Raw genomic sequence first — 27,177 nt, 5'->3', positions numbered from 1 at the left:
AGCAAAAAAAAAAAAAAAAAAAAAAACAACAACAACCGTAACTCAAGTCGCTCGCTAATTGGTGACATAATTTTTTTATAACTGGCAAAAAAAAAAAAAAAAAAAAAAAAAGGCGAAAAAGCCGACAGATAATTGAATTTTAGCTGCGGTCAAGTCCCGAACGAGACTTGAACTAATTTGATGTGAAAAGGTTTAAGTTTGTGTGTTATTTTTTATCAGCGCTTGTGCGCTTTGTGCCGTTAATTGAGGCCACTCGCTATATAATTCAACTAGCAATTTATGTCTAGCCGAGTGTCCACTGTAATTGTCTCTCGCAATGTGGCACAGAAAAGCAGCTGAATGTGAAATGTGCCGCGTGTGTCGCCTGCTTTGCCTGCTGTTGATGCTGCTGGGGGCGGCGCTGGGTGCCACGCCCTTTGCCAAGGAATACCGAAGCGCGGGCCTGTTCAAAGGCAACACGCTGATCGACATGGAACTGGATGCAGTCACCACACTGGACATGGGCGCCGAGAAGCTAGAGAAGGCATCAGGAGGCGGTGGCGGCGGCGGAGAAGAGGATGCAGCCAATTCGGATAATGTGGATAATATGATGGGATTCAAAGCAGAGTCGTCGGTGATATTGCCAGGCGTGCAGCTAAATTCAGGTGAGTTTCCATTAAATTTAGACGTAAACAAGTAAGAAAGCTCTAGTCGAGACTGCTCGACTACGAGATCCCCTGAACCCTTGGAGCAATAGATATTTCAATACTTTTTCGCGACTTTCAGCTTACACAAGAAACACGCACACACACACACACGCACGTACGCAAACACAGGCATACATACACACACACTCATACAGACACACATACACACACACACGCATACATACACAAACGCATACACACACACACATACACACACACATACACAAACACATACACACACAAGCAACCATGCATAAACACGCATGGGCTGCAGTGTGCGCTTACTATGAGAACTTAATTGTTTAATAACTTTTTTTTTGGACGTACGATCTTCATGAAACTTTTAGATTATGATTATAACATGAATATGCATGTAATTGCCAAAGCACAAGTCTCTAGTATTTGAAATACGCTTTTTACAAAAGTGAGGGTGAGGGGGTGAATTTAGAGGTGGGGGGTAAATTTTAACAAAAACCGAAATTGTATAAATTGCATATAAGCATACATTAAAAATTTGGAGACTCTAGCAATAAAGGTGTAGAAGATATAATTTTATAACTGGGTTTCGATAAGGGTTTTTATCGATAAAAAAATATCGAGATGAGTTATCGATTTTTAATGATAAACTTGATATGCGCGCTGTAATTACGGACATTTTAAAAAAAATTTGAAGTCTCTAGCTCTTATATCTTCTGAAATCGACGCGTTCATACATACGGACAGACGGACAGACGGACAGACGGACAGACAGACGGACAGGGCCAAATCAACTCAGCTCGTCACCCTGATCAAGAATATATATACTTTGTGGGGTCTGCCACGCCTCCTTCTCCCTGTTACATACATTTCAACAAAACCATTATACCCTGATTTCCCATTGAAAATGGGTTCAGGGTATAAAAATTTAATGTTAATTGAAAATAAATTGTTAAAGTTGAAGCACGTTGGTGAAAGAAATAGCAATCATTTACTTTTACTTACATTAATCTCATCGGAGATTCTGGGAAACACTAGATGTGAACAAGATTAATCTTATAAGCAGAATATATTCAGTTCACGTAAATCTTATATTATGGTAATATAATGGAGAAATTTACTTTCACATTATAGTTAACATTTATGTTAATTTTATTGCCTATTTTAGTTGATTGGTTTTCAACCGTTACACTATATAAGTGATGAGAGATTTGCAAATGTTAACCGAACGTTAACTTGTTGGTCTGTTAATAACAGAGTTACTTAACATACTTTTTCAAAATATGCACATTTTAATTGAATTACTCAGTAAGAGGATTATTTTAAGTGATTATATAGAAAATATATAAAAATCATATGTATACATATGTATACAAATATATAATCTCTATATCATAACATCTGAAATGGTGGCTTACTCATCAGCTGCCAGGTCAAAAACAAAATAATTGTGGCATATTTCGGAAAGCTCAAAATTAACGTTCGCCAGGCGTCAAAGAGCTGCACAGTCATCATTTCTTATGAGAGACTCAACGCGAGAAAGAGCGACGGGCTACATAGAGAGAGAGAGATGGAGAAAGGGCAAGCTAATGAGCGAGTCAGGCAGCCGCCAGATGAGGAAAGTACTTTCATTTTCACGCTCATGAACGAGGCCTGGCTGGCGTATAAAGCTCGCAAATGTTGTCATAAAAAGCGACGCAAGTTAAGCCGCTTAAATGACATTTAAATAAAAAAAAGAGAAGGCTACAGAATAGGCCAAGAGACAAATAAATAAAAAACAACAGCAATGACAATAATAACAACAACAACATCAACAACTAAAGTAGCGTCCCTTTCACTGAACAGAAGCGCTGAAGCGTTTGGGTCTGTTTGGGGACACAGGAAGCGAGCACTTGGGTTCCGTGTTCCCAAAAAGTATATGAAACAGAGAAGAGACAAATCTGAGAATAAATAAATATTGAGGTAGAGAGAGAGAGAGAGAGAGAGCGAGAGAGAGGGTGAGATAGTGTACAGCACACTTCTCTCGCAGTGATTACAGTTTAATCTCGTTATAATGAGCAAACAGAATTTTTTGAAGCAGCAGCGGATGTGCCGAGCGTGCCGCAGACTCGAAAGCGTTAAGCTGTGCGGTTGACATCCTGGATAGATGGATGGATGCCCCAGCTGGGGGCAGCGTCTTCGTGAAGTGGTTGCCCAGCTATTGAATTACCAGCCGGAGAGACCACAAAACACAAAGACACAGACCAAAAACAAAAGAGTGAGACAGAGAGACAGAAAACACATGCATGGAACTGAACTGAAAAAGAGCAGACGGAGGGAGGGACGGTAGAAATGCACTTGTTGGAAGCAATTTTTTGAAATACGATGCCACGATGCCAAGGCGCAGGTCATAAACAACCGAAACGACAGCCGAACAACCCAACGAGACGGCAAAGTGTTGTAAGATAAGGTTAGATAAGCGCCGTCCCATAATACCTGAGACGCACCAAATATTGAATCGAGTTGGAAGTCGAAGCTGGAAATTTGAAATTGGAGTTGGGGCTGGGGTTCCAACCTGAACCTTTCTTGGAGAGCGCGGCAGAGCTCAAAGCATATGAAGACGCGCTGAATTCGATAAGGAGGCCATGAATGGAAGTGCTGGATATGTGGAAAATTTGTGTGTAGAAGTGTAATGGATACGTATAAAGGAATATATATTTATACATGGAGTAAAGTGTTACCTAGTTTGTTTGTTTAGAAAGGTAGTTAACAGGAATTAGTATTCCCTTTAGAATAGACAACCAAATTTGTTTGTTATGAAAATCATGAATGGAATTACCATAAGTGTGGTAGACATGTTCTGCATATAAATATGCATACAAGGGGAAAAGTTAAAGTTTTATAGAAATCCAATATCTTTATATATCCAGGTAAAGAAATGTCCTATTGTCTGTAATTGTAGTCCTCGATATTATAAAAATATATATCTGCCTGCTTAAGCCACTCTGTGCTGCACTAATACTAAAAAGTTAATACATATAGCTGAAGGTTCAATCACTAGCGAGCTCTGTTACCACATCAATGTTAAGGTGGAATTTCCGTTCAGGCATTTCAGTTTGTTATACGCTATAAAATGCAATGGTTGAAATAGTTTGCAAAATATTCAAAGCACTCAAAGAGTCTGCAGAGCTAACAAAATTTGTAGAGTCTACCTGAGCGCCCATAAATGCTCTCTTTCGTAATTTTTTGTTGGTGTTTTCTTTTTTTGGGGCAGATCCGGCAGCAACAGCAACAACAGCAGCAGCAGAAGAAACCATAAAAATGTCTGCAAGGCACGCAAACTTTGGCCCTGGCGGGGACCTGTTTTTGGATGATATTGGGATTCGCCCGGGCTTGGGGTACAGTACGCAGGAGTCGCCAACATATCTTAGCAGGAGGCTCTTGTCTGAGCTGTGAGCTGTGAGCTCTGAGCTCTTTGGTCTTTCAACTCTTCTCTGCGCTGTGCTGTGGCATTTACTTGTATATGCATTTAGATACGTTCAAAGATACTTGGAACTTGTATCTCAGCATGGCAATGTATGTGTGTGCCTGTGTGTGTGTGTGTCTGTGTGTGTGTGTGTGTGGTGCGAGTCTATGGCAAACAAAGACAGCCGACAATCGTAAAAACTAAACGACGGGAGTATTTATGACGCTCAGTTTAAACAGTTTATACGGCAGTCTCCCAGTGTGTCTTGTTGTATATAGTCTGTGTGTGTTTGTGTGTGTGTGGATCAAGTGCCAAAGTCAGCGACGAGGAGTTCTTTACATTAGATAAGAACCAAGGCTTCCACCACTTGCCCAGGTCACATGCAAATGCAAATTTAGATACATAAAATAACTTTGCAAGCACTGTAAACGACTAGCAGATACCCTGTATTCAAAAGATTGCCTGGAATTGGTATTTGTTATTTGATTATTATTGTGATTTATTGTCATAATGAATTTTGTGAATTGGTGTGCGAATCTCTGAGGGATTTCCAAGCAAGTTTGACTGTATTCATTATTCGAAAATACTAAAGAATAAAATTATATATTATAAGCTGTGATTATTTGTTGAATACAACAGAGTAAATTTATTCAAAAACAAAATACTTCTTCACTCGACAATCTCCAATCAAGTCGCCTTAAAAGTAAAAATATACCCCATTTTGGTATATACACAGGGTATAGCAAGAAATTCAACGCACAGCTTCAAATAAATCAAGGCAAGTTCTGTCAGTTAGTCCGTCACAGAGTCAGTCTCTCGGCTCGCTCAGGTAGCAAATCGAGAACAACATTGAACTGCCAGTGCAAAGTGCGAAATATCCCACAGTGCAACACACACACACACATACACTCGCATAGCACCAGCAGATGCGTTCGTCGTTAACGCTGGCACGCTAATTTGACGAAAGCCCATTTCATGGCGTTTTTCCACATTTCATGCCTGGCAATTCGGCACGCCATGACCACATGCAGCATGCTGCATGCAGCATCCATCGTGCACCTTATATCTATCTAGGCATCCACGTCGCTGCGTAGCGTACAGGTAGTTTTTAACACTCTGTCTAGTCACAACTCACGCTGCGTTTCGTCTGATCTCTTCTCGGCATTATTTTTGTTTTGTTTACACCTTTTGCAAAAAAAGTCAAAGAAACCCAAAAAAAAAGGAGATTTTAATGATTTTCTGTTCTGTTAGCCCATTTTCATTAATGTGACTCCTGCTCGCAGTGCCAAAGTAGAAGTTTTGCTCTGCTTATTTGTTTTCAAATATTACAATTGTGCAATGTACATACATACATGCGTCTATATATGAGTATATAAGTCTGTATATCGATTTGTTTACATTTTTTAAGGCCCCGTTCCTTTGTTTATCTTTTTCTGAAGTTTATATCTTTATGAACTTTGCCGCTTTGCCGTTTTCGACATGGCTCAGATCTAATGTCAGCGTATCTACAATAACCAAGAGGTGTAGAAATATAGCAGAAAATAATTTAAAAAAATTTAAATATTATATTATATGCGTATCAACATTATTTTAAATATAATTTAATAATCTTAAAAAAAAAATAGAGAAAATAAAAAATTGTTTGGTATTCTTAGCTTTATTAGTTTCGGTTCCACTGTGCTTCATCTATTGATTTTATTGAATTGAAATTCAACTTTCTATGCAATGTAGCAAATGGGTAAATGGGCAAATTTGCAGATTTTGATCAAGGCATTGTATTTTTTTTTTTTTTTTTTTTTTTTTTTTTTTTTTTTTGGCTTGGCTCGAGACAAGCTACAAACTAACTACATGCCAGATATGCCACAGACAATGGCAAGTGCAACAATTTGAGGCAACAAGCAAGCCACCTACGTTGCCACAGACAGTCAGACAGACAGAGTTTGAATTTAATGTATAAAAGCCATAAACAGGTGTCTGCCAATGTATTTACATTTTGAAAAGCAACTAACGGCTAACGGCTTGTTGCCTGTGGCTAACGCATGTACAGCACCCCCAACTCCACGACATTTCTTCACCCACACACATACAAAGCAAATTGAAGAAAAAATAAAACCAAATGAACTTTCAGCTAGAAAGAAAGTGCCAAAAAAAAAAAAAAAAAAAAAAAAGAAAGAAACAAAAAAGTGAATGTTCAACAAGAAAATTACGCTAAAGATAAAAGATGTAACCACGCATTGTATGCAACTGATATTGGGGGATAATGAGCACTGCTCGACTGCTAGATATCCTGTTATTAACTTGCAGCTGCTCATAAAACCGATTGGAAATAGTTTATCCTATATTATAATTCACTGGAATCAAGAATAGAATTATTTATTTATTTAGAATATAAACTTTAAATTATATAAAAATAAGAATTTCGTGGGCATATATTTAAATATTTATGTATGATTTACATTAATAAATCAATCACAAAATCTAGCGCTATCTGAACTGATGCTAATCATACATCAAGTAAGCTTAACAATTAGTTGATAAGCATATATTTCTCCTATAGTATTAGCTGTTGCCTATTAGAAACTCAAACGTCACTATAGCCCAAATATTTGTTTACTATAAATGCAGGGTATACAAATCAGTTTTTAGTTGTAGCCATGTCAACAGAATCGCAGCGTGGGCGAGTGCTGGCAGTATATGCATGTGTTAATGTATTTCTAAATGCATGCATATGGAGCATACAGACATGAAAACAACATGAAATGTAAAATTCTACATAAAATTTGACTATGCTATGTTTCTTAACCAAAACATAAATTCGAAGGGCTGGCCATAAATTCTGAAATGCGGCACAGCTTTCGGGATTGAGCATTTGAAACTTGGGTTGTGTTGCAGCACCCGCATGCAGATGCAGATGCAGATGGTGATGTCGATGTAGATAAAATTCATGTGCAGCGACTGCATAATAAATAATCAGAGAAGAAAATTAAGAGCATTATTGTTAGATCATTATGGTTCTGTCTGACGAATTGTTGCATTGACTGACTGACTGGCTGACTGCCGTTCCACATGCAGCAGCAGCGCCTAATTGAAATAGAAATCACAGACGAGCTGCAACAGCCATAAACAGACGCACAGATGTTTCATTTCATTATTTGACTCATGCTCTTGCTTTCTCGCTCTTTATCCCACATGCGGTCTCTCTCTCTCTCTATCTATCTTACTCACGTGCGTGTAGCTGACATTTGAACTTTGAGCGCGCAACCGCAACAGAGCTCCAAGAAGCCTCGGGCTGACTTGTCGAACCACGTTGAATAAATATACCTATTTTTTTTTCTTTTAAAGTGGAAAACTAATATTTGGCTTCTGACCTAGAAATTTGGCTTTCTTTTTTTTAGCATTCTGGCATCTGTTTATTTTTTGATCTAACATGAATTAATTCATAAATATTACTGAATATTTTAACAAGTTTAATGATTTAGAATATTTTAACTATAATTTTGTATCGAAAGCAATCGTATATTGGGAGTGTAGAAAGTTTTTTTCTTAGGTTAATTTTAAAATTCTTTAAAAAATGAAATTAGTTTACAAGGCAGTCAAAATATTGATACAAGATATATATTATAAATAAATAAGAAAACGTTTATAGAAAAAAGTTGAATATAATAATGAACAAGAAAAGAAAATTTATTTTTACACTTTTCCTTTGGCTTTCTGCAAAATCTGATTTATTAAAAAATAAAAAAAATGAATAAATAAAAAAAATGAATAAACAAAAAAAAAAAAAAAAAAAAAAAAAAAAATCAACATCATCATTGCAATTAATTTATATTCCATTTTCTTGGAGTGTTGGTTCCTCAGCTGCAAATGAATTTCGCTTAAGATATAATCTCTATTTCGTTCCCTCCCTTCTTCTTCTTCTTCGCCATTCGAGACACTCCTTGAAATTTGCATGTCAGCACTTTGGGCGCCATCAGTTGGCGCCCATGCGGAAATCAAAGTCAAAGCCGCAATTATCCGACATCAAAAAAATCGAAATATATTAGGAAGAAACGAAAATATATATATTTTTGTTGTGGTAGTTAAAATGCTTATTTATTTCGTTTTCTTTAAAGTTGATTTGAAAATTGCTTCCGCACTGCACAATTTGTCACGGCAACACCTTTGGGGCGCGATCAAACGGTACGATCTACACCTTCAACTGCAGCTGCTAGTGCTGCTGCTGCAGCTTCACCCCAATAGCCCTGCCTATGGCATATGACTAAATGGGAAATATATTAACCTGACTGCGGACCCCGATAAATGATCAAAAAGCTTAAGCCGACGACGACATAGCCAATAAACAGTCAATTATGGCGCAGACAGACAGGCAGCGAGAGGGAGGGAGGGACAGCGAGATGCAAGAGAGAGATGCAAGTGCATATAATTAAATGTTACTTGGGCTTGTGGCTGGCAATCGATCGATCAATCAATCAGCCATTCATTCAGTCAGTCCGTCAGTCAGTCATTCAGTCATTCAGTCAATGCGTCAGCTGCAAGCTGAGCTAAGCAGCATTACAAATTACGCAAATCTCGCCAGCAGCTGGTTTACAGCAACAAATTTGCATTTCCATTGCGTTGCCACGTTATCGTCGTTGTTGTTGTTATTATTAATATCGTTGTTGTTGTTACTGTTGCTGTTGCCATCTCACCTCGTCTAATGCTCTGGCTGTTAATTTATGGCAATTTAATGAAAATTGCCTCTTTCGCTCAGTGTGGCTCAGTCCGCCTCCCAGGAGGTGTTTCCAGGCGTCTCTGCTGTTTGCTCATCATCAACACGATATCTATATAAATATGCGATATACCCTGTATGTTGGGCAAAAGTGGTTATTAATGTGAACGAAAAATGGGCTTTCCTTAGGAAAGTTTTAGCTGATCTACAATGAATGCCTTATAAATATTTATAATGTGATCTTTCTGCGTGGGGCTTGGTTACTTTGTATTTTTTACGTATACCCTGACAACTGCTTCAGTTGTGTCTTCAAGCAGGTGCAACTTATGCTGAAGAGTTAACGACTTAATGATAAATGAGATGATGAAGAAACGTCTTCTGTGAGCTTTTAAATCATAGACAATCTGTCTCACATTATCACATTTTATATACTTCCTCGCTTACAGGGTATCTAGTTAGTCTCCACCTGCATTGCTGCCACATAATGCATCTGTTGTTTATCATCATTAGGTATCAAAGCATTTCCCTCTCCTTGCCGCAGTCTCCCTCTCTTTGGCCAGCTCATTGGCTACCGGAATTACGACAGAAACTTTGGCAATCGTTTTATTTATTTATGCTACATGTAAATATATATAAATATAAATGTATATACATATATTTAGATAAACATTTAAACTAAGCTGCTTACAAGGCAAAAGCGTTGCCTCTTTTCACGCATTCCAAAAAGCGCTTGTCGCAATATTTTGATTGGCTTTAGTTATGTTTTTCTTTTTTTTATGGCGCAACATTTAAAATACCCCAAATATTTGGATATAAAACGTTGGACAGGCTTTTACCAACTTTTCTTTCAATTAAAATGATCAGACGCTTAAGAAAAAAAATAAAATTTCTCAATATTTTAATACGATTTCTTCTCTTCTTAATTTTCGTTTATGTTGGCGCCTTAAATAAAAGTTTTTCGACATTTTGTAGTTGTTATTGGCGGGATTAAAATTTACATGCGGGTCGCTGTGGTTAATGGAGCGCCCAAAGTTGTCAAAGGCATTAAAAATTAGTTAGTCGAGGGAGTATTCGTGTGTGTGTGTCAGTCATCAAATTGTCAAGTCATCAAGTCATCAAGCGCAGCTATAAAATTGTTGTTTTTATTACCAGCAAATTGTTGTAAAAATGTTCGTCCAATTGAAAGCTGCTAAGATTTATCGAATCGTCAACGCTTTTCAATTTTCCACAAATGAAAATGTACCATTAAAAGAAAGGCATTTTTAATAGATGTAAGTTTTCATTAAGTTGTTAGCGACAGGAGTGCAATTAGCATTGGTCTAATAGGATTATATAATAGTTAAATGAGGAAATTAAGCTGAGACATATTTTGTACAGATATATGTATACAGATATGTATATGTACAAATATATGTATATATGTATTAAAGAAATCTTTAATTACTCCAACTGGCATATTTTTGCTGCATTATTTATTCAAGCAATTTTTGTTATATTGGATTTGATAGTTGTAATAAAAAAAGTCGGAGATATTTTGAAATCGACTCCATATCAATTTTGATATAGATCAAATATAGATTATTCATTCTATATAATCCAAAACTTATTCTAAATAATATTTGGCTGATTATAGGGTATATACCAAGTTGCATAGTTTTTCTTAACATCATCCTCCACATATTTTCATTATTTTACGACATCTTGTAAACCTATTAGCCTGCATTTTCATGGCACTCAAGCGCTGAGGAAATCTTGTTCTCTTGTTATAAGCTTTAGCTTATCAACATAAATCGAATTGGCTATTATCGGGCTTCGAGGTGGCGGATGATATCAAATTGATTTTGAAAATTGGGCAGATAGAACAGAGTTTTACTTGCTGGTAGGGGGTGTTTTGCCTTATTGTGTTTATGGCTGCGACTCTAATTTATGCCACATTTTTCCACACAACAAGCAGGCCGGGTACCGTTAGAAACATGATAACGGAAAGGCCCTCGCACCGACTGCCTTTGCATATGCTTAAAGCACGGCACAGGTGAATGAACCGTTCGATGAGTTTTCGAAATGACCATTTGTTTTATTGTTGTTGCTGCTGTTGTTGTTGCTGTTGTTGCTTTTTGCCCACTTGTCTTTGGACAGGCCATAATCAAATGTTATTTATGAAATATTGTTTAATTTATGCGCAAGCTATTGCCTTACAGTCTTCGCGTGGCCTTAAGATTTTCGATCCCTTTCGATACGACGATCAATTAGCTAATGATGCAGCTAAGACAAGTGGACGCAAATTATATACGCCTGGCTAAAAAGGCCCGAAACTGGAGATGCCAACTGCCAGTCAGTCAGCCAGTCCGACAAACAGACAGCCAGATAGTCGCATCCATAATTAACACACACTTTGCCAGGCCAAACGGCCATTCGCTTCCACTCAAGATTCTATTGCGCATATTCTGAAAGAGAGAGAGAGAGAGAGAGAAGCAAATAAGTGTCTAGAAATCGAACAACTTTCACCCAAGACACACACAATTAAGGCGCATATACTTATAAGCGTGTCGATCCGCTGATCTCTAGAGCTGCCCCCACTGCCGCCTCCATCTGCAGCCCCTCCCAAAAAGAGAAGAACAAAAGTGTTAAAATGAACATTTCATTTTCGACAAAATGTGTTCACATTCAGCTTACAAGCTAATTAGCCACAGCAACACATACACACCCATACACACACAGAGAAATAAATTATTATAGGCGTGCAGGAAAATGCCGTCTAGAACATGAAAACATAAAAAGAAAGCAAATCGAAAGGCGCAAGCAGCGAGGTTAGTTAGACAAGTATGTGGAATACATTGAAGAAAATTGAACAACACGAATGTGCATCAAATGATTATTTGCAATTGAAGACATGAAAAAGATTATTCTTCAAACAGCTTTATGCTAGAAAGGATTTGCCTGCAAGCATTTTCGACTAATTCTTTACAGTTACAAAAGATATATGATATCTTTATAGAATGTAACCCATTTGAAGACCAAATTGTAATACTACGGAGGATTATATGGAAGTATATCTACTCTACTCATATATATAAACTAATATAATAATAAAGTTGTTTATAATATATATAATGGTTTATGTATAGTGAAGAATTTAATAAATTAATTAAGCAAGTTATATAAATTTCCAATTATTTTTCAATGTTATCTCCCACTTGACTCTTGAGCTACCCTCGCTCTCCCTTTGTACTTGTTGCAACAGATACACGTGTATCTATGCGCTTGTTGGACCGCATATCTTATAGATACGTAAGTGTATCTTGGCGTAGCTTGTCGTGCGCGCGCGTCGCTTGTCGACAACGGCGACCGTCAAAGTTCGACACGGCCGATCAGACGGCCCTCCCCTAAGAAGTTGTACGCTCGAGTTCTCCAATGAAATTCGTGTAGCACTTAATGTGTGCCAGCAATCACTGATCACAGATCCGTCATGGCTAAGAAAAATAGAGAGAGAGAGAGAGATCTTGCCATTTACCGTTCATTTGTTAATTTCTTCTTGCGTTTTGTCGCAAGCTAAAGTGCGATTGAACAAGTTCCATGAGCAAGAGCAACAGACAACAACAGCATAAATCTCTCACTTGGCATATGGCAGCTTAATAGCGGTTGATCTATATTTAGGCTCAATCGAAAAACAATTTTCCCCAAGAATTTTTTGTGGGGTCAAAGACTTGATGCTCACTCTTTTTTATGAACTGTGCGGCATTTAAAATAAACTTGAGAAAAGGGGTATGTTGCAAGTGTGCCTAGATATGGCAAAAAGGTTTCTTTGAAGTCGATAAATATATAATATGGGAATAGATCAGAGCGAAGCAACAAAATACAAAACAATTTACTATTATTCAAAAATCATTAAATATTGACAGCGTTTGTTCCTTTCAATTTTTAATAACCCACTGAGACCAAGTTTGGTATTTATGCTCTTTAGAAGTTTTTTTCTTTAGAGATATGTCTATGTGGTCTTTCTATTGAGAATCGCCCAAATCTGGCTACGTTTTAGTTTTCTTTGAATAGTTTTAGCGGGTTCAAAGACTTGACGTCTTTTGTATTTCTGTGCTATTTTTAATGAGCCCGCATCCGCAAATGGCTCTTGTAGGTTTCCCAGTGCTTTGCACTTAGCCGCAATTACAAATTCGCCGACATTCCTGTGGCCCAAGCTCGCTTCCCGCACAATGCGGCCCACACAAAAGCCCAGCGAAAACTTATTTCGCGCTCGAACTCTTTGGGAAAGTGGCCTAAAGACTCGGCTAACCGCATCGGCCATAATGATCATGTGTGCACGCTGATTGATCGTTCGTGTGCCGCTCAAAACAAGAAAAAAAAAAAAAACTACCAAAACCAATAAAAATAAAAATAATAAAAAAAACCACGAATGATGTTTCCCCAGCGACACTTTTTATTTACTTCTGTTTTTTGTATAGTTTCTTTGATTCCAGAGCGCTGACATTCATTTGTTTTGTACTCTTGTGCTGGCCATGACCAAAGTACTACGATATGTATCTTCAAATGAATGCAGACATACATACAAATATGTACAAATATATTTATATACATATATATGTATATTCGTGTATCTGTAGCTTCTGCTCTAAATATAGCGTCGCAGCACTTGCCCATCAACGATCCAACTGGTTGACGATGACCATGTGCGGAGATTGGTATGAGTATGGGTATGGGTGTTGTGGGCGTGCCACAGACTCTTAACTATTCACTTAGTGGCTGTCAAGTCGTGGGTCAGCCTTAATGCAAATGTCTCACTAGGTGAACGGACGAGCACAGATGCCTAGGCCTATAAACCAGAAGGTTGAGCAATAAAAACTAAAAAACATGTTTAACAAAAGCAAAAATAAATAAAAAGTGACTCTAATTGAATTTCAATTTGGATTTGATTTGTGTGAGAGGCTGCGCCATGGTCTACATTCACATTGAATCGTTTGATTTGCGTGGGATATTTTTACCACGACATTCTTTAAGGTAGCTAAAAATAAGGTAGTTAACCGTTAGTTGACACAGCACAATTGGGGATGAGTTTTGTTCGGTTGGTGAGCCTTGGGCTGCTGTCGGCTGCCTTTGAGGATGCCTGGCCAATGGTGGGCATAAATCACATTAGCCGCACTCACAGCCATATCAAATTTCGCGGCTGTGTGTTGGGTGCCAGTTGTTGCCAAGTTAATGTTGGCCAACTTAATTGATTGGTTGTTGCCCGCCAGCCAGCTAGCCAGACCGCCTCGACTTGGCCTCGTACTCAAAGTCAAAGCCGCTGCTGCCAAATGCCGCACGCCCGCAAGTGCTGACATTTGTTCAGTGTCACGACTTTGCAGACAAAACTGGCAAATGGACAAATGGACAGAGAGATAGACGGACAGACAGATGGACAGCAAGTTAGACAACACTGCAGTTGTTCTGCGTTAGAAGCGCGCAGTTCGTCAGTCTGTCAGTCAGTCTGTTAGTCAGTTTGTCAGTTAGTTCGCCAGCCCAGGCACTGGCTGTGGCTGGCACTCACGACAACAATCACACACACACACACACAGAGGCCAAACGAAGCTGCAGACCCATGTCCAAGACCTAAACCCAGAGGTTGGACGGAGTTTTCTATCGTACAGCGCAATGACAGCATCCAACTACTAAGAACACTGCTGCGAACGAGTCTTAACGACTGCAAAGTGCGCTTGCACAGTGCTGAAATAGCCTGAGGCAGTTGTTAAAAACAATTTATTGAGGTTTAATCTAGTAACTCCAAAACTGCGCAGTGGCTTTCAAACTCTAGGTTGCATATTGAAAGTTATAAAAGTTTCGAATTGTAGCTCCAAAACTTTGAAATGAGTTTCAAACTGTGACCATAAGAATACTGGTTGGCTTAAAGCCGATATTTTCTCTCTGTGTATAGAGGCTGTCGAACTGTGTATTAAGTAAATACACATTGAAATAATATATAAATTCCATATATATATCCTAGCTATTTCTTTAGTAATCTATCAACCTGAAACCTCTGCAGTTTTGGTTCTCGCCCTAAAGTTGCTTAATATATAATGAAATGTCCGAAATTTTTTGCTTATTAGATAAACAATGCAAAGTTTTCGATATACCAATATACCCCTAATCCCTTGGCAGACAGTATATAGCAATAATGTTGCTGGCAGGGGCGTGCTGAGAGAGGGCAGCATCCACCCAAAGCCTCATCATGATGTCATTGATCTTTTGCTGCAACAGGCGAGCTGCATTGTTCTGAAGGAGTTGGCGGAAACTGTTGCTGTTGCCGCAGCAACAGTTGCTGCTGCTGTTGCTGTTGCTCCTTGGCTTTATCTGGCTGGGTTGATCGGCAGTTTGCGGTACTTGCAGGCAGTTCAAGAGTCAGCATCACGTTGTTTGCAACTGCTGCCGCTGTTGCTGCTGCTGTTAATGCTGTTCTCTCAGCATGCCCTGTGCCACAAGTTGTGGCAGCAACTGCTGCAATTTATTTTTTTTCCTTTCGAAATTAATTTAACATGAACTCGCAACTAATTTGGAAAGCGCAGTTGATTTGTGTGCTGCATAAAAATTCATTAAAGAAATGTGCGCCATAAATGTTTATATAGATTTTTTTTTTTTTGCAGTTGTTGATATCCCATTTTTTCGTATCTCTTTTTGTTGGTGTTTTACTTTTTTTTTTTGGCCAATTTCTTTATGGCTTCATATGGCTGGCAGACAGCTGCAAGTTGGCGGCGCTTTAATAGCCCCAACTTGACTTTTTTCTCTTCTGGCCTCTGTTTTTTTTGGCTAAAACAAGTTTTTGAAACTGGTTCTCACTGCTGAAGACGTTTTTTTTTACACATTTTTTGTGGCCAACAAGAATTTATTTATAACTTAAGCAAATGCGACTTTATCGGCAAAAGTCTGGATAAAAAAAAAATTGTTCATAAATAAGTCGAATTGCGCGACTATAAGTTATCCTGTAAGCTGTTTACGAGGTGTTGGAAGCTGCAAATTTAATGTGTGGAAAGGATTAAGGCGGTAAAAAGGAAAATTTATGATGAACTGAATGAATTAGGCTGAAATGGAATATAAGTTAATCATAAACTGATTATTAAACACGTTTATGTCAAGTTTGTATGAAGAAACGATCTCCTCCTGAACTTCTTCTGAAAAACCCTAGGTATAAGCTTACAAGAGATGCTTAGTTGCTGATAAAAGAAGAAAAAAGTCAGCAGCTTGGACAAGGGCATAGGCCAGCTTTTTGACCAGATTTTTGTTGAGCTCAATTCATGCGAAAATCTTTTTTCGACTTGTTATTCGGGTGCTTGGTTATTGCGGAAGTGTCTGAGCTGTTTCTCTCTGGAGCTACGTGCTGTTGCCCCACAATGAGCATTTGTTGTGACAAACGCTTCTACTGCTGGCTTGAACATTTCCGCTGCGTGGCATCACTTTGATTGAGGCTGCTTCTGCTGCCCCGCGCACTGCAGCAAGATGGTGCAACGGGAAAAACCACTTGAAGCAAACAAGCAATGAAAATGCATTTTCAACGCCTCAATCAACAACTTAATTCAATTGATTGCGAAACGTTTATAATCGATGTGTGGGAAATATACAATCGAAAATCATATGTTGGATAGATGCATAAAATACCAATGGCAATTAGAAATACAAAATTCTTATAAAATAACAGCGGCGTGTCTCTACCTAAAATAAACAAACGAAACAATTAAAAAAAAATGTGCATAAAAGTTTTAAAGCAGATCATTTGCTTGCTTTGCTTTTCTTGTTGTTGTTGTGTTTGCTGTTAGCAGAACTCGCACGTTAAATAACTGAAAAGCCATGAAGCAGCACATATAGAGGCAGCCAGCACAACAGTGGGAGTTTGAGCGGTTGGGGCGGAGCGCAGCAGTGGCGGGGGAGCATGAGTGAGAGCAGCTCAGGTTGAAACTGGTGCATGCAAAAGCATTTTGGCAGCAGCATTAACAGTGCGCTAAATAAATATGCACACACATGTGTATCTTACGTGCTATGACTAACAGATATTGGAATGTTGCACAAAAAACCAAAGAACAGAACAAATCAAAACAAAAAGTAATAAAATTGCAAAACTTTGAAAGTTTGGCGAAAAACAGTTTCTAGAAAATTACAAAAGTATTTAGCTATAGTCCAATCAAAGTCAACTTGGACTGCTAAAATCTAAATAATTTTTAATTTATTTAAAAAAATTTTTTTTTGCATACGTATAATATGAGCTTACGATTTATCAAGTATCATTTAATGAGGCTAAAAAATATATATTTAAATTCATATTAATTCATTACTATAAATAGAAACAATGTTAATGCATAAATAATAATCATACAATTAATTATTATTATTATTTAATTAATATTAATATTATTTCTATTTATGAACATTACTTGATTATGTTTAGATCATAGATTTCATATATTTTTCAAATATACAGATATTCCACAACAGAATATAATTATAATTATGGCATCCCATAAGTGCAATCCTTATATTGTATTAAATATACAAACATCTGAATGTTATAGACAACATAGACAGCTGCTGAAATATAGCTGTTGGGAGTCGTATTACTCTTGCTTGATCACCGCATACATCACATAAGATTAGATTGCCTAAAGCTCTAAAAATCCCAACACAGATTATAAACTCTTTGCGACTCTCAGATTGCTATCAAAAGCGATTGTTAGTTAAGCTACTGAATACATATGTATATATTTAGATACTACAATTAAGTTCAGTAATCGGCTCATGTCTCACGACAATTTATTGCTTATAAAAGCTAGTAGTAAAGCGAAAATGGGAGAATAAAAAATTGAAGCTAAAATACGCAGATAGAAATACGTAGATATATATGTTGTGCTCTCTGAAATTTAAGAGCAGTTTATCCTGTAATCTGATGCAAAAGGTTAAACAAATTTGCATAATCAATTTCTCAGACAGCTCGCGTTGTTTGTTAATTTTATTAGATTGTTTTGGTATTTTATTAATATTTTGTTTTGTTTCTCTCTTTTTTTTTTTTTTTTTGGTGATAAATGTGATTGACGCATTATCATATTTGTATTTAATGAGTGCCAACAGCTGGCTGGCCTAATGGAACTGGCCAACATAAATAACTCAAAGTAGCATCAGTGTCGCTCTCTTTTGGCCAGTCTGCCGGGTTGCCCATAAGCTGATTTACTTGGCCAACAACTTGTTGTGGCAACATTTCAATTTAGCCAACAGATCGCTGTTGACGGTTGCAACTGTTGCTGCTGTGTATATTGCTGGCGGTAATTGCTGCCGCTGCTGCTGCTGCTGTTGCTAGCTAATCGCGCGATCTTGACTTGTATCTTATAAATACCCCACAATTTATGTTTGCTTAAGATTTAACCGTTAAATGCGCGTGCCTCTTACTTAATTAAAGGCCACAAAATCGCGCCGCTTCGCCGCAATTTACACGCCCCTCAGCAACAGCTTGCTCAATAAATACACTGAACGAAATGCAAGCTGGTAAACTAGAACTTGCTAAAGGAAAACTAAGCTCTAGAGCTTTAGGGTCGAAATAGAATAGATATAGAAAAACTTGTATTAACAAAATATTTGTTTTTTATATTTTATGTATATATTTGATGTAAATTTGTTAAATAAAATTAATTATGTAGCTTTTGTTTGTGCCGAAAAGAGGCTTTTAAAATTAAATTAAATGAATTCTATTAATTTCGAAAAAACACAATATTTGACTATAAATTTAAGACATAACTTTTTGTTTAACAATATGTAAATATTTTATATTTTTCCTTAACCCGAAAACTAAGGAAAACTCCATTGCAATCCTACTTTTATTAAAGCACATACCTATTTTTCTCGGTGGAAGGAATTGAGAATCGAGCAGCGCAATCACCGAATCGCTATAAAAATTCAATTCTGTAAACAAACTCGCGCCGCTTTGACATTGAACGTCGGAATTTGCTGCTCACATTTCCTCTCATAAATTTGTTTGGCCACTTGTGTAATATATATACATATACTCCTATTTATATGTATATATATATGTATCCATTTATTCTTTTTGATATACATGCTATATAGTCCATAAATTAATTTGTTTGGCTCCGCTGACTGTTAAGAATTTCCAGTATTACGAAAACGATTGCAAACTTTGAAGAAATCTTACTCCAAATGTAATTATTTGGCATGATATCATCAGCGACTTGCTCATTGCTTAACTATTGTTGTTTGCAATTTGCAATCAGCTACTTTATTGTTTGATATAGTTAAATGCAAAGTAGAGGTTTTACACACATAGAATCCATTTGCATGCAAACGTTTTAATGAGTTTTGGAAACTGGTTTTGCAAATGGGGAGGTGTTGGCATCTGAAAGCACCTTCCCAGAGTACAATTGATGCTGGTATGACTAACTGCTATACTATACAATTACCTGCACTATAAACGTTTCACAATGTACTGTAGAGAAACACATAAAAATCACTCGAATGTGCCGAAGCCAACGAACTTGTAAAAGTATTTTTCCTCTCCTTTTTGTGTTCGAATAGCTCTTGAATTTATCTGTAACCCCTTGAAACCTTCAAGGTTCTTAATATGCGAGAGGCATTTCGGGTCTATAACAAGTGGCACATTAAACAAACGCCATATATTATTATAATTCATTTGTTGATATTCCAATGAAGTGAAAAGTAACTTTGACATTTGCATAACACTGAAGAGCTGTTGAATCACGGGCCCTAACAATTATTGATGACTCACACACAAAAGACAGCTTAAATATACTCTATGAAATCAAAATAGTCTTTTCTATCAGTGTTGTGCCAAATAGAGTGTGATATTTCAAATGGCCATAAGCTGAATTAAGCTGTTTTTCTTTGTAATTCGCAACTGCTTTAAGTAGCTGTTCGAGCTGTTGCCAACAGAACTTTTTGTGAGCTGTCTTTGGCGGTGTATAAAATGTGCCGAATATTTCATTTAGTGACTTATTTATGAGCTGCGCTTACACAATTTATGTTCGGGGCGGCTCGCTATCAAGAGTTTCGGACGATGACGCGAGAATTGAACTCGGGTTCAAGTTCACACAAATGTGGAAGGTAATTAAAATATTAATATGTTACGCAATCGTTGGCTCGATTGACAATTTAACCGAGTACCAATATGGGAAGCATTGCGCAAGATATTGGTTGTCTAAACATAATAGTGTTTATTTCTTTTATTTATTTATCTCATATATATTTTTCTTAAATGAAAAATTGATATTCATGTAATGCGTTTTTGATTGAGCATTTTGAGCACGTTTACAAATATTTCGGGCGCCGCGTGAGCTGCCCAAAATGAAACGAAAAAATTTTTTTTTTTTTTTTATGAATGAATAGCGCTAAATTGCTCAATTGCCAATAACAACAATAACAACAACGGCAATAAAGTAAACAACAATTATAAGCTTTTCGCAATATTTGCAAATGATTTTTGACATCGTCAGCAAAGCCAATGCAACATTGGCCGCTTGACGCCAAAAATATAAAAATTATAACAACAACAACAGCAGCACAAAAAAACATTTTTCTGTTTTTCTTTTTTTTTCAATTGATTTTGATTATTTTCTCAACTTGTTGAACTCAATTAATTAACTGAAGATTATTTGTCGTGGGTGTCATCCAATTGGCAGCGGCTCGTTCGGGGGCCAAAAGGTTTCAATTGGCGGCATTTCGCGATTTTTACTTTATAGTTTTAGCCATTTAACTAATGTTTTCTTTACTTTCTGCTCTCTGCTCTTTCCAGGTAAAATCAAACGATATTAGATGTACAGCTATATAAACTTCGAAGCATGAACGCTGCTGAGTATATGTGTATATATAGATTTTATTTGCGAGCCAAGTGCCAAAAGCATATTCAAATGAAGTTGGCCAAAGCCAAAAAACCGCGACCAAAACATGTGTCAGACATGTCAATGCGGTGCTTAAAGCCAAGTGCCCATAAAAAGAGGGAGCGAGAGAGAGAGAGAAAGAGAGAGAGCGAGCGAGCGAGCGAAAGGGGTAAGAAAAGTCGCTGCTCATTTTTATGCGCATTTGCAGCAGTTGGCAATATTTGTTGGTTGAATTTTCGCCGGAATTGCATTACCAAATGCAATGCACAATAAACAACCAGGCTGCAAGTGAAAGCCCTCGACTTGAGGATGCCCTGCAACTAGAAGAGGTTAATTGTGGTTTACTGTAGCAAAAGTGAAATAAGCAGATCAATTTGATGAAAAATTATAAATATATATTTGAAAAGGCTAGCTAACTAAATACTTGAATATAGGTATAGAACTAAACTGTGACTAAGCCATTGCAGACAAAAACTTAGTCATAGCTTAATGTGTGCTTTGCGTCTGAAAGCATATAAAAATTGAATTAAATTTGTAATGTTGCAAAGCCCACATCAAAATAAAATGTGGTTTGATTGACAGTTTTTACTTATTACCTATTATAAGCTTTAACTATTTTTACTGTGACTATATCAACCATTTATGAACTTGATATAGACTTCTGTGTCTAATGCTAAGTTTCTTCTAATCCTTCCTCAGCTTCTACTTTTAAGTCTCTGTTCATTACTATCAATTTAAGAACTCTCTGCTTTTACAGGGTATCCAAAAGGCCACCCATTGTTAGGCTTTTTACCTGTGCCAGCTGTTGGCTGCCGGCGAGCTGGCTAGCTGCCTTGTGCTTGGTTTGTGTGTTGACATAGCTCAGCGCAAGTTTCCTGAACCGTCAGCTTATCAACAACGGCCCACGAATTGCCTCGACCGGAAATTTCATAATTTCGCTCGCTTTTCGTTATGAAAATGAAAATGTTGCATTTATGAAAATGTATTATTATGTCTTATTTCTTACATTCGTTTTCTTCATAAAATGTGACTGACTGACACTTGACGTGGCGCCCACCCGCTCCGGGCTGAAATGATTTGGACAGCGACAATTGTCGCCGCCCCCAAACAATAATAAAGCCCCCCGCCCCGTCTCTCTCTCTCTCTCTCTCTCTCTCTCTCACTCTCACCTGGTCACATTGTTGATTTAAGCGGCTTTTTTGTTTGCCGGAACATTGAGCACTGAAAGCAACTCGCAGCAGAATTAATGAAGGTGAAAAATCAGCCAATTTTCAAACTCTAAATTGAATTCGTTTTTTGTTGGTCTCTTGTTTTTTTGGGTCGCTGCATCGGCAGTGAGTGGATATGCTCTGTCTGGTCAGTCGACCGAACGAACGCAATTATTGCCACAATTCGCGGCCATTTCCGCTCGGCTGCCGTTGCTGCGCATGCGCTTTGTGCCAAAGCATAAATAGCGGGATGTGCCAGGTATGCGGGCAGGTGCATCAGAATTGACATGCGTGGCGCACAGTGGTGCAAAAATGAGAATATGTAGTGGGCATGATGGAATTAACTTGCAGCTGTGTGAATCAAATTGATTCTTATGTCTTAATGGTTGCTGAAAGCTTTTTCAGCAAATTTAATGTTATTCTAGAGTTAGCTTTTTGAATTTCATTCATTGATATAAAGTGAAAATAAAGCGGCATAAAGTGCATTTTTTTTGTTAAAACTATTTCTATATATAATCAAGGCTCGAAAATAGAGTTTTTGATCTCTGATATTGTATTGGATATCTTTAAGGCATTTTGCACACAGTTACGTAACTTTATTTTAGAATTTCTAGACAATAAATAATTGACAATTAATGTTAACTAAATCTAAAATGTAATCTAAATAATCTCTAAGAAAAAATGTGTGTTAACAACAATTCATATAATTAATTTATTATCTCATTGCATATTCAACAAGGTTTGTGCCACGGTTTTGTAATATGCCAAACTAAGAATGATTAACATTTATTTGTAATCATACTCATACCGATACTCATACTCACACTCACACTCAGTTTTGTGCTCATATTCGTACTCTATATTGTAGCTCTTAACGTCTCTGAGCTGACGCCCATTCACTTTTAGAGGCCTTGTTGTTGTTGCTCTCACAATTTCGTACACATGAAATTTGTATGGGGCTCGTTCTTTATAAACAATTTTGTTTCGCTGTTGTTGTTGTCGATGTTGTTGTATACAGTTGAAATGCTTGTTTGGCTTTTGGGATAATTAAAATCGGTGTCCAAAGTGCAATTGCAGTGGGTTTAATTTACATATGCTCAAGTCATTTGCCAGGCAAGTGTGTAGTGCAGTGTAGTGTAGTGTAGAGTGCTGTGCATTGTGTGGGTGTTTCAATTTCCAGTCTGGCACTGGCTTGCAGCCATTATAGAGCAGCCACGCCCCAAATATAAAAAGCTAAGCTCTGTTGACCTACTGCAATACGGTAAAAAATTGACTGCAGCATGTGGCAAGCCATAAGTCTGTGCCACATGCGGAACATGCGGCACATGTGGCAAATGCTGACACCTTTCGCTTAGATAATTCGCTACGCATTTGCCGCATCATTAATTAGTTCAGTTACATTAGGCTAGAAAGTTTTATAATGGAATTTTTCAGCTGTCTTCTTGATTTATTTTTTGTGAAAGTCGCGCTGCGATTTGGTTAGGGTTTAGGCCCGATTCATTTTTCAAGTTGTGTGGAAAGCACTTGTTAGCATCAATAAAGCAACAAAAACTTACATTACCTTGGGCTCAAACTGCCAAAACAAAGCAAAACAAAACACAATATATTTGTATATGTATGTAGATGTATTGAGTGGAGTTGCATGCAACTTGAAATGTTTTTGTTGCTCAAGTGCCTCAACCCATAGATCTTCTCCAATCTATCTAATGCTGTGCGAGGCATTCCCAAATGCACTTCATGCTGCAAGTTTTAGCTCAAGTGCCACTAGATGTCAGTTGTGGGCTCCACAAAGGCAGCTCCATGTGTGTCTCTGATTGAGTGTGTGTGTGTGTGTAAATGTGTGAATGCCTGCGTCTGGTGGGGTCCATAGCCGCGCTGATATGTTGGCCTTCTTCTGTTTGGCTTTGGCCATTAGAAGAAGCTCATGTCTGTAAACGCGTCGACAACAATCAATTGGCTTTAAACACACATTTTATTGGCGTCATCAAATTGCTGTTCCTTGGAAATCCGCGAGGCAACTTTCCAGAGTGCGCGCTTAGAATCAGCTCAAAATGGTCACAGCCTGGCTTGCCTTCTCATCATCATCATCATCATTATAGTCATCATTATGATCATTATCATTATCATTGTCTTACACATAACGTTCATAGAGTTGGCAGCCATAAATAAACTGACTGCATCTTTGGAAAGCCTCTCGGCTCAGAGCGCTTGTCTTCTGGTTCACTGCCCGCATTCTGCACGACGTTTTGGTACAACAAATCCATACCTAAGCCTCTCCACTGTGGTTCCATAGTACTCAATCTACACGGCAAGAAAAAGAGGTCTGGCTTATAAAGCAATTTTCATTTGGGGTTGACTTTAATAACATATTAAATTTGATAAATAGCTAACTAAAACTTTAAGCTTAATTAGCTTCAGTATGATGTTTTTGATGAATGAAAGTGGAATATTCAAAATATTTGTAGGCTTATTGTAGTCTAAAAAATCCTAGATTAAATAGCTTATATGTAATTTTTCGAGATTCAAGTAAAAATGAATCTTACACTCTAACTCATTCGAGATAAGGAAGACTTGAAGGTAAACTCTAAAATAATCAGAGAAATGCATGGAAATTTTATTTTTATATACTTCCAACAAAATTCAATATAATCTCTCATTGCATAAACATATTTTCATTTCAGACATACAAAAAATCATACAAAGCAATTTAACTACTTAAACAAGCATTTACGGTGCATAAGAGTCTGGTCTTATACCCTATCTCTCTACTTATAGTGTAGCTCTAAGTACGCCGAAAAGCAAAATTAATTGTTCAAGCACACCTTTCAAGGAAGCTGCGCTTGTTGCATGTGGCCGTGTTTTGGCTTGAGATTTCTGCTTCACTTTTCTATTGCACGATTTTCTGCCATATTTCTTGTGGCACGATCGCAGTTGGCAGCTTCCTGCAGCACTCCCCATCCAGTTATCCTCCAATGGACGCCGTCTATGGCGACATTGTGACGTTGTTGCCGTCGTCGTCGTGCTCAACTGCAGCGTACACTCTGTGTGTGTTTGCGCTGTATGGCAGATTATTATCAATTTTCCTTTAGCCATGACAACGAATATTTCTGTTTGACATGTGTGAAAATATTTGTTTTCGGGCTGGCAGCAATGCGGGCACCAAATTAAGTCTTACATATGAGTACATTGAAAAATGTTGATACACACATAAATCTCGAACTATGTCTGTGTTACCTAAGTTGAGCTTTTGTTTTGCCATAGCTTGGAGTGTTACAAGTCTATAGAGTTAGCTGGTTTAATTAATTGAAATTCGCCAACAGTTGTGAAAAGCAAGTAAATTGCCATTTCAATTTTCATGCATACTTTACATGTTTGTTTACGATTCCCAAGCTGTTCAGACACAATGCAGAGGCAATAGTCAGGAGAGACAATTAAATGTTTTTAGTTAATGCAAGAGAATTTTTTTGTCTTTTAATCGAATTAGAGTCATTATTAAATAATGTTAATAATATTTTAAATGAGTTCTGCTTAAATATTTTTAGGCAAAAGCAAATTTAATGGAATGGAATACCAACTCTAAGACAGGTCTGAAAAATAATTGGTCAAATTTTTTTGTTTTGCTTAGCTACTATGGCTAGCGTGTCTAAAATTCCTTGCATTTTTGTTTCTTTTTAACAGATTTCTAAATATTTGTGAAAATTCTTGTCTGTGGTTGGTTTGGTTGGTTCATTGGTTTTTGCCTCTTGGCATTTTGTCTGTTTTGCAACTGCAACTGCAACTGTTTGATTTGCAAATTGCAACTTGGCACATCTCTGCGAGCTGTTGCGTCTTGCTGCATGAAGTTATCTCAGCTATTTATGCTGGCTCAGGGGGACAAAGGAGTATATTGGAGTTGGAATCTAAGAAATAAGCTCAAGATACATTTATGGATTAGAAAAAAAACACTATTTCTTACTGCCTTACATATAGAAATCATCCATCTTTCAGGTTTACAAAAAGTTCTTGCACAGCTCTCGAGGCAGCAAACTTCAGTTAAGCAGGTGCAACACCGTTGGGCTCTTCTAATAATAACTCTATCAAGTTCATCTATTTAACAGCTCTTAGAGCTTGGTCAAGTATTATAAAGTCGGCTAAGCTCGACTTCAGCCTTTTGCATTTGGTGTCAACTCAGATGCAGCTGCTGGAGGAACCGGAGAACTCTTTGACAGTTGCTGGTTCGAGTGCTGCCAACTGGGCATAATTATGCACACACACACAGTTTCAGCAGCGAGTGAGTGTGAGAGCGAGGCGGACAGGGAGTTGGCGGGGGCCGCAATGGAATTCGGTCAAGTACTTGCCACTCGCTGTTGCAAGCAATAGCAGCAGCAGCAACAACAGCAACAACTGGCTGTCAACTGGCTTCGCTTTGCTTTTTGTTTGATTTGATTTGTGTGACATGTGGAAGCTGTTGCTCGACGCATTACATTGACACTTTATCAAGCCTGCCCCAGTAGCCCACGCCTCCTGCCCCCCTTCCAGAGCTTCTCATATATGCATATGCATATATGATTTTGGTGTTGCATTCCACGACCATTAAGTGGCACACGCAACTTTCTACGCATTTGTTACAGTTTGTCGGGCCCACACGCTTATCACTTGCCCAAAAAATACAAAATAAAAGCAAAAACAAAAAAAGTTTAATTATTTGCGCCTGTCAGCCAAGGAGAGAAAAAACGGCGCACGTAAAGCATTTTTAAATGAGTCGATCCCCAAAAAGAAAGTCCAAAAGCCAATTGGTAGCTCGTGATAACACGTCTGGGCCACGTCTTGGCCGCGTCGTTGCCCATGTCTCCACATGGCACCCATCCAAATGACTTGGCTCATCTGCGGCCCGTTCCGTTTCCATTCGCTGGACGCGCTTTTCAAAAGAAGCTGCTGACGGCAGCTGCTGCTTGGGTTTTTTGTTGTTATTGTTGTTGTTGTCGTAGCGGTAGTTGTGGTTGTTGCTGCCGCTGTTGTTGTTATTGTTTGCTTGTCGCAGCTACCGTTTTTGTCTAGCCTTTTGACATACACTTACAAAGCAGCTACTTTCAATTACAGTGACGCCAGGCAGCATATGTTTAAGGCAACTATTAAGGGAGTTGGTCTAACAGATACCCTATAATTAGCATGAAAAACATAAACCAGGAATGACTCATAGCAAAAAAGTCTTTAAAGAACTTGAGTTTTATAGAGTATACAAAATTTTTCCTCTTTGATTGTTACTTTGTATAGATATATCATAAATTTATACAAATATTGTCGT

General features: G+C 37.7%; 1 protein-coding gene across 1 annotated transcript in view; it reads left to right on the top strand.

The window, feature by feature from the left end:
- The window catches only part of LOC6573204, a 38,105-nt gene continuing 10,928 nt past the window's right edge, over window positions 1-27,177 (top strand). Inside the window, exon 1 of the mRNA XM_001999258.4 lies at window positions 1-644. Coding sequence (XP_001999294.2) covers window positions 317-644 — 328 coding nt within the window. The 5' untranslated portion in view covers window positions 1-316. The remainder of the gene's footprint in view (window positions 645-27,177) is intronic.

This window comes from Drosophila mojavensis, unplaced genomic scaffold (genome assembly GCF_018153725.1).
Source record: "Drosophila mojavensis isolate 15081-1352.22 unplaced genomic scaffold, ASM1815372v1 contig_16, whole genome shotgun sequence".
NCBI classification, from domain to species: domain Eukaryota; kingdom Metazoa; phylum Arthropoda; class Insecta; order Diptera; family Drosophilidae; genus Drosophila; species Drosophila mojavensis.
This window is presented reverse-complemented; position numbering and strand designations above follow the sequence as displayed.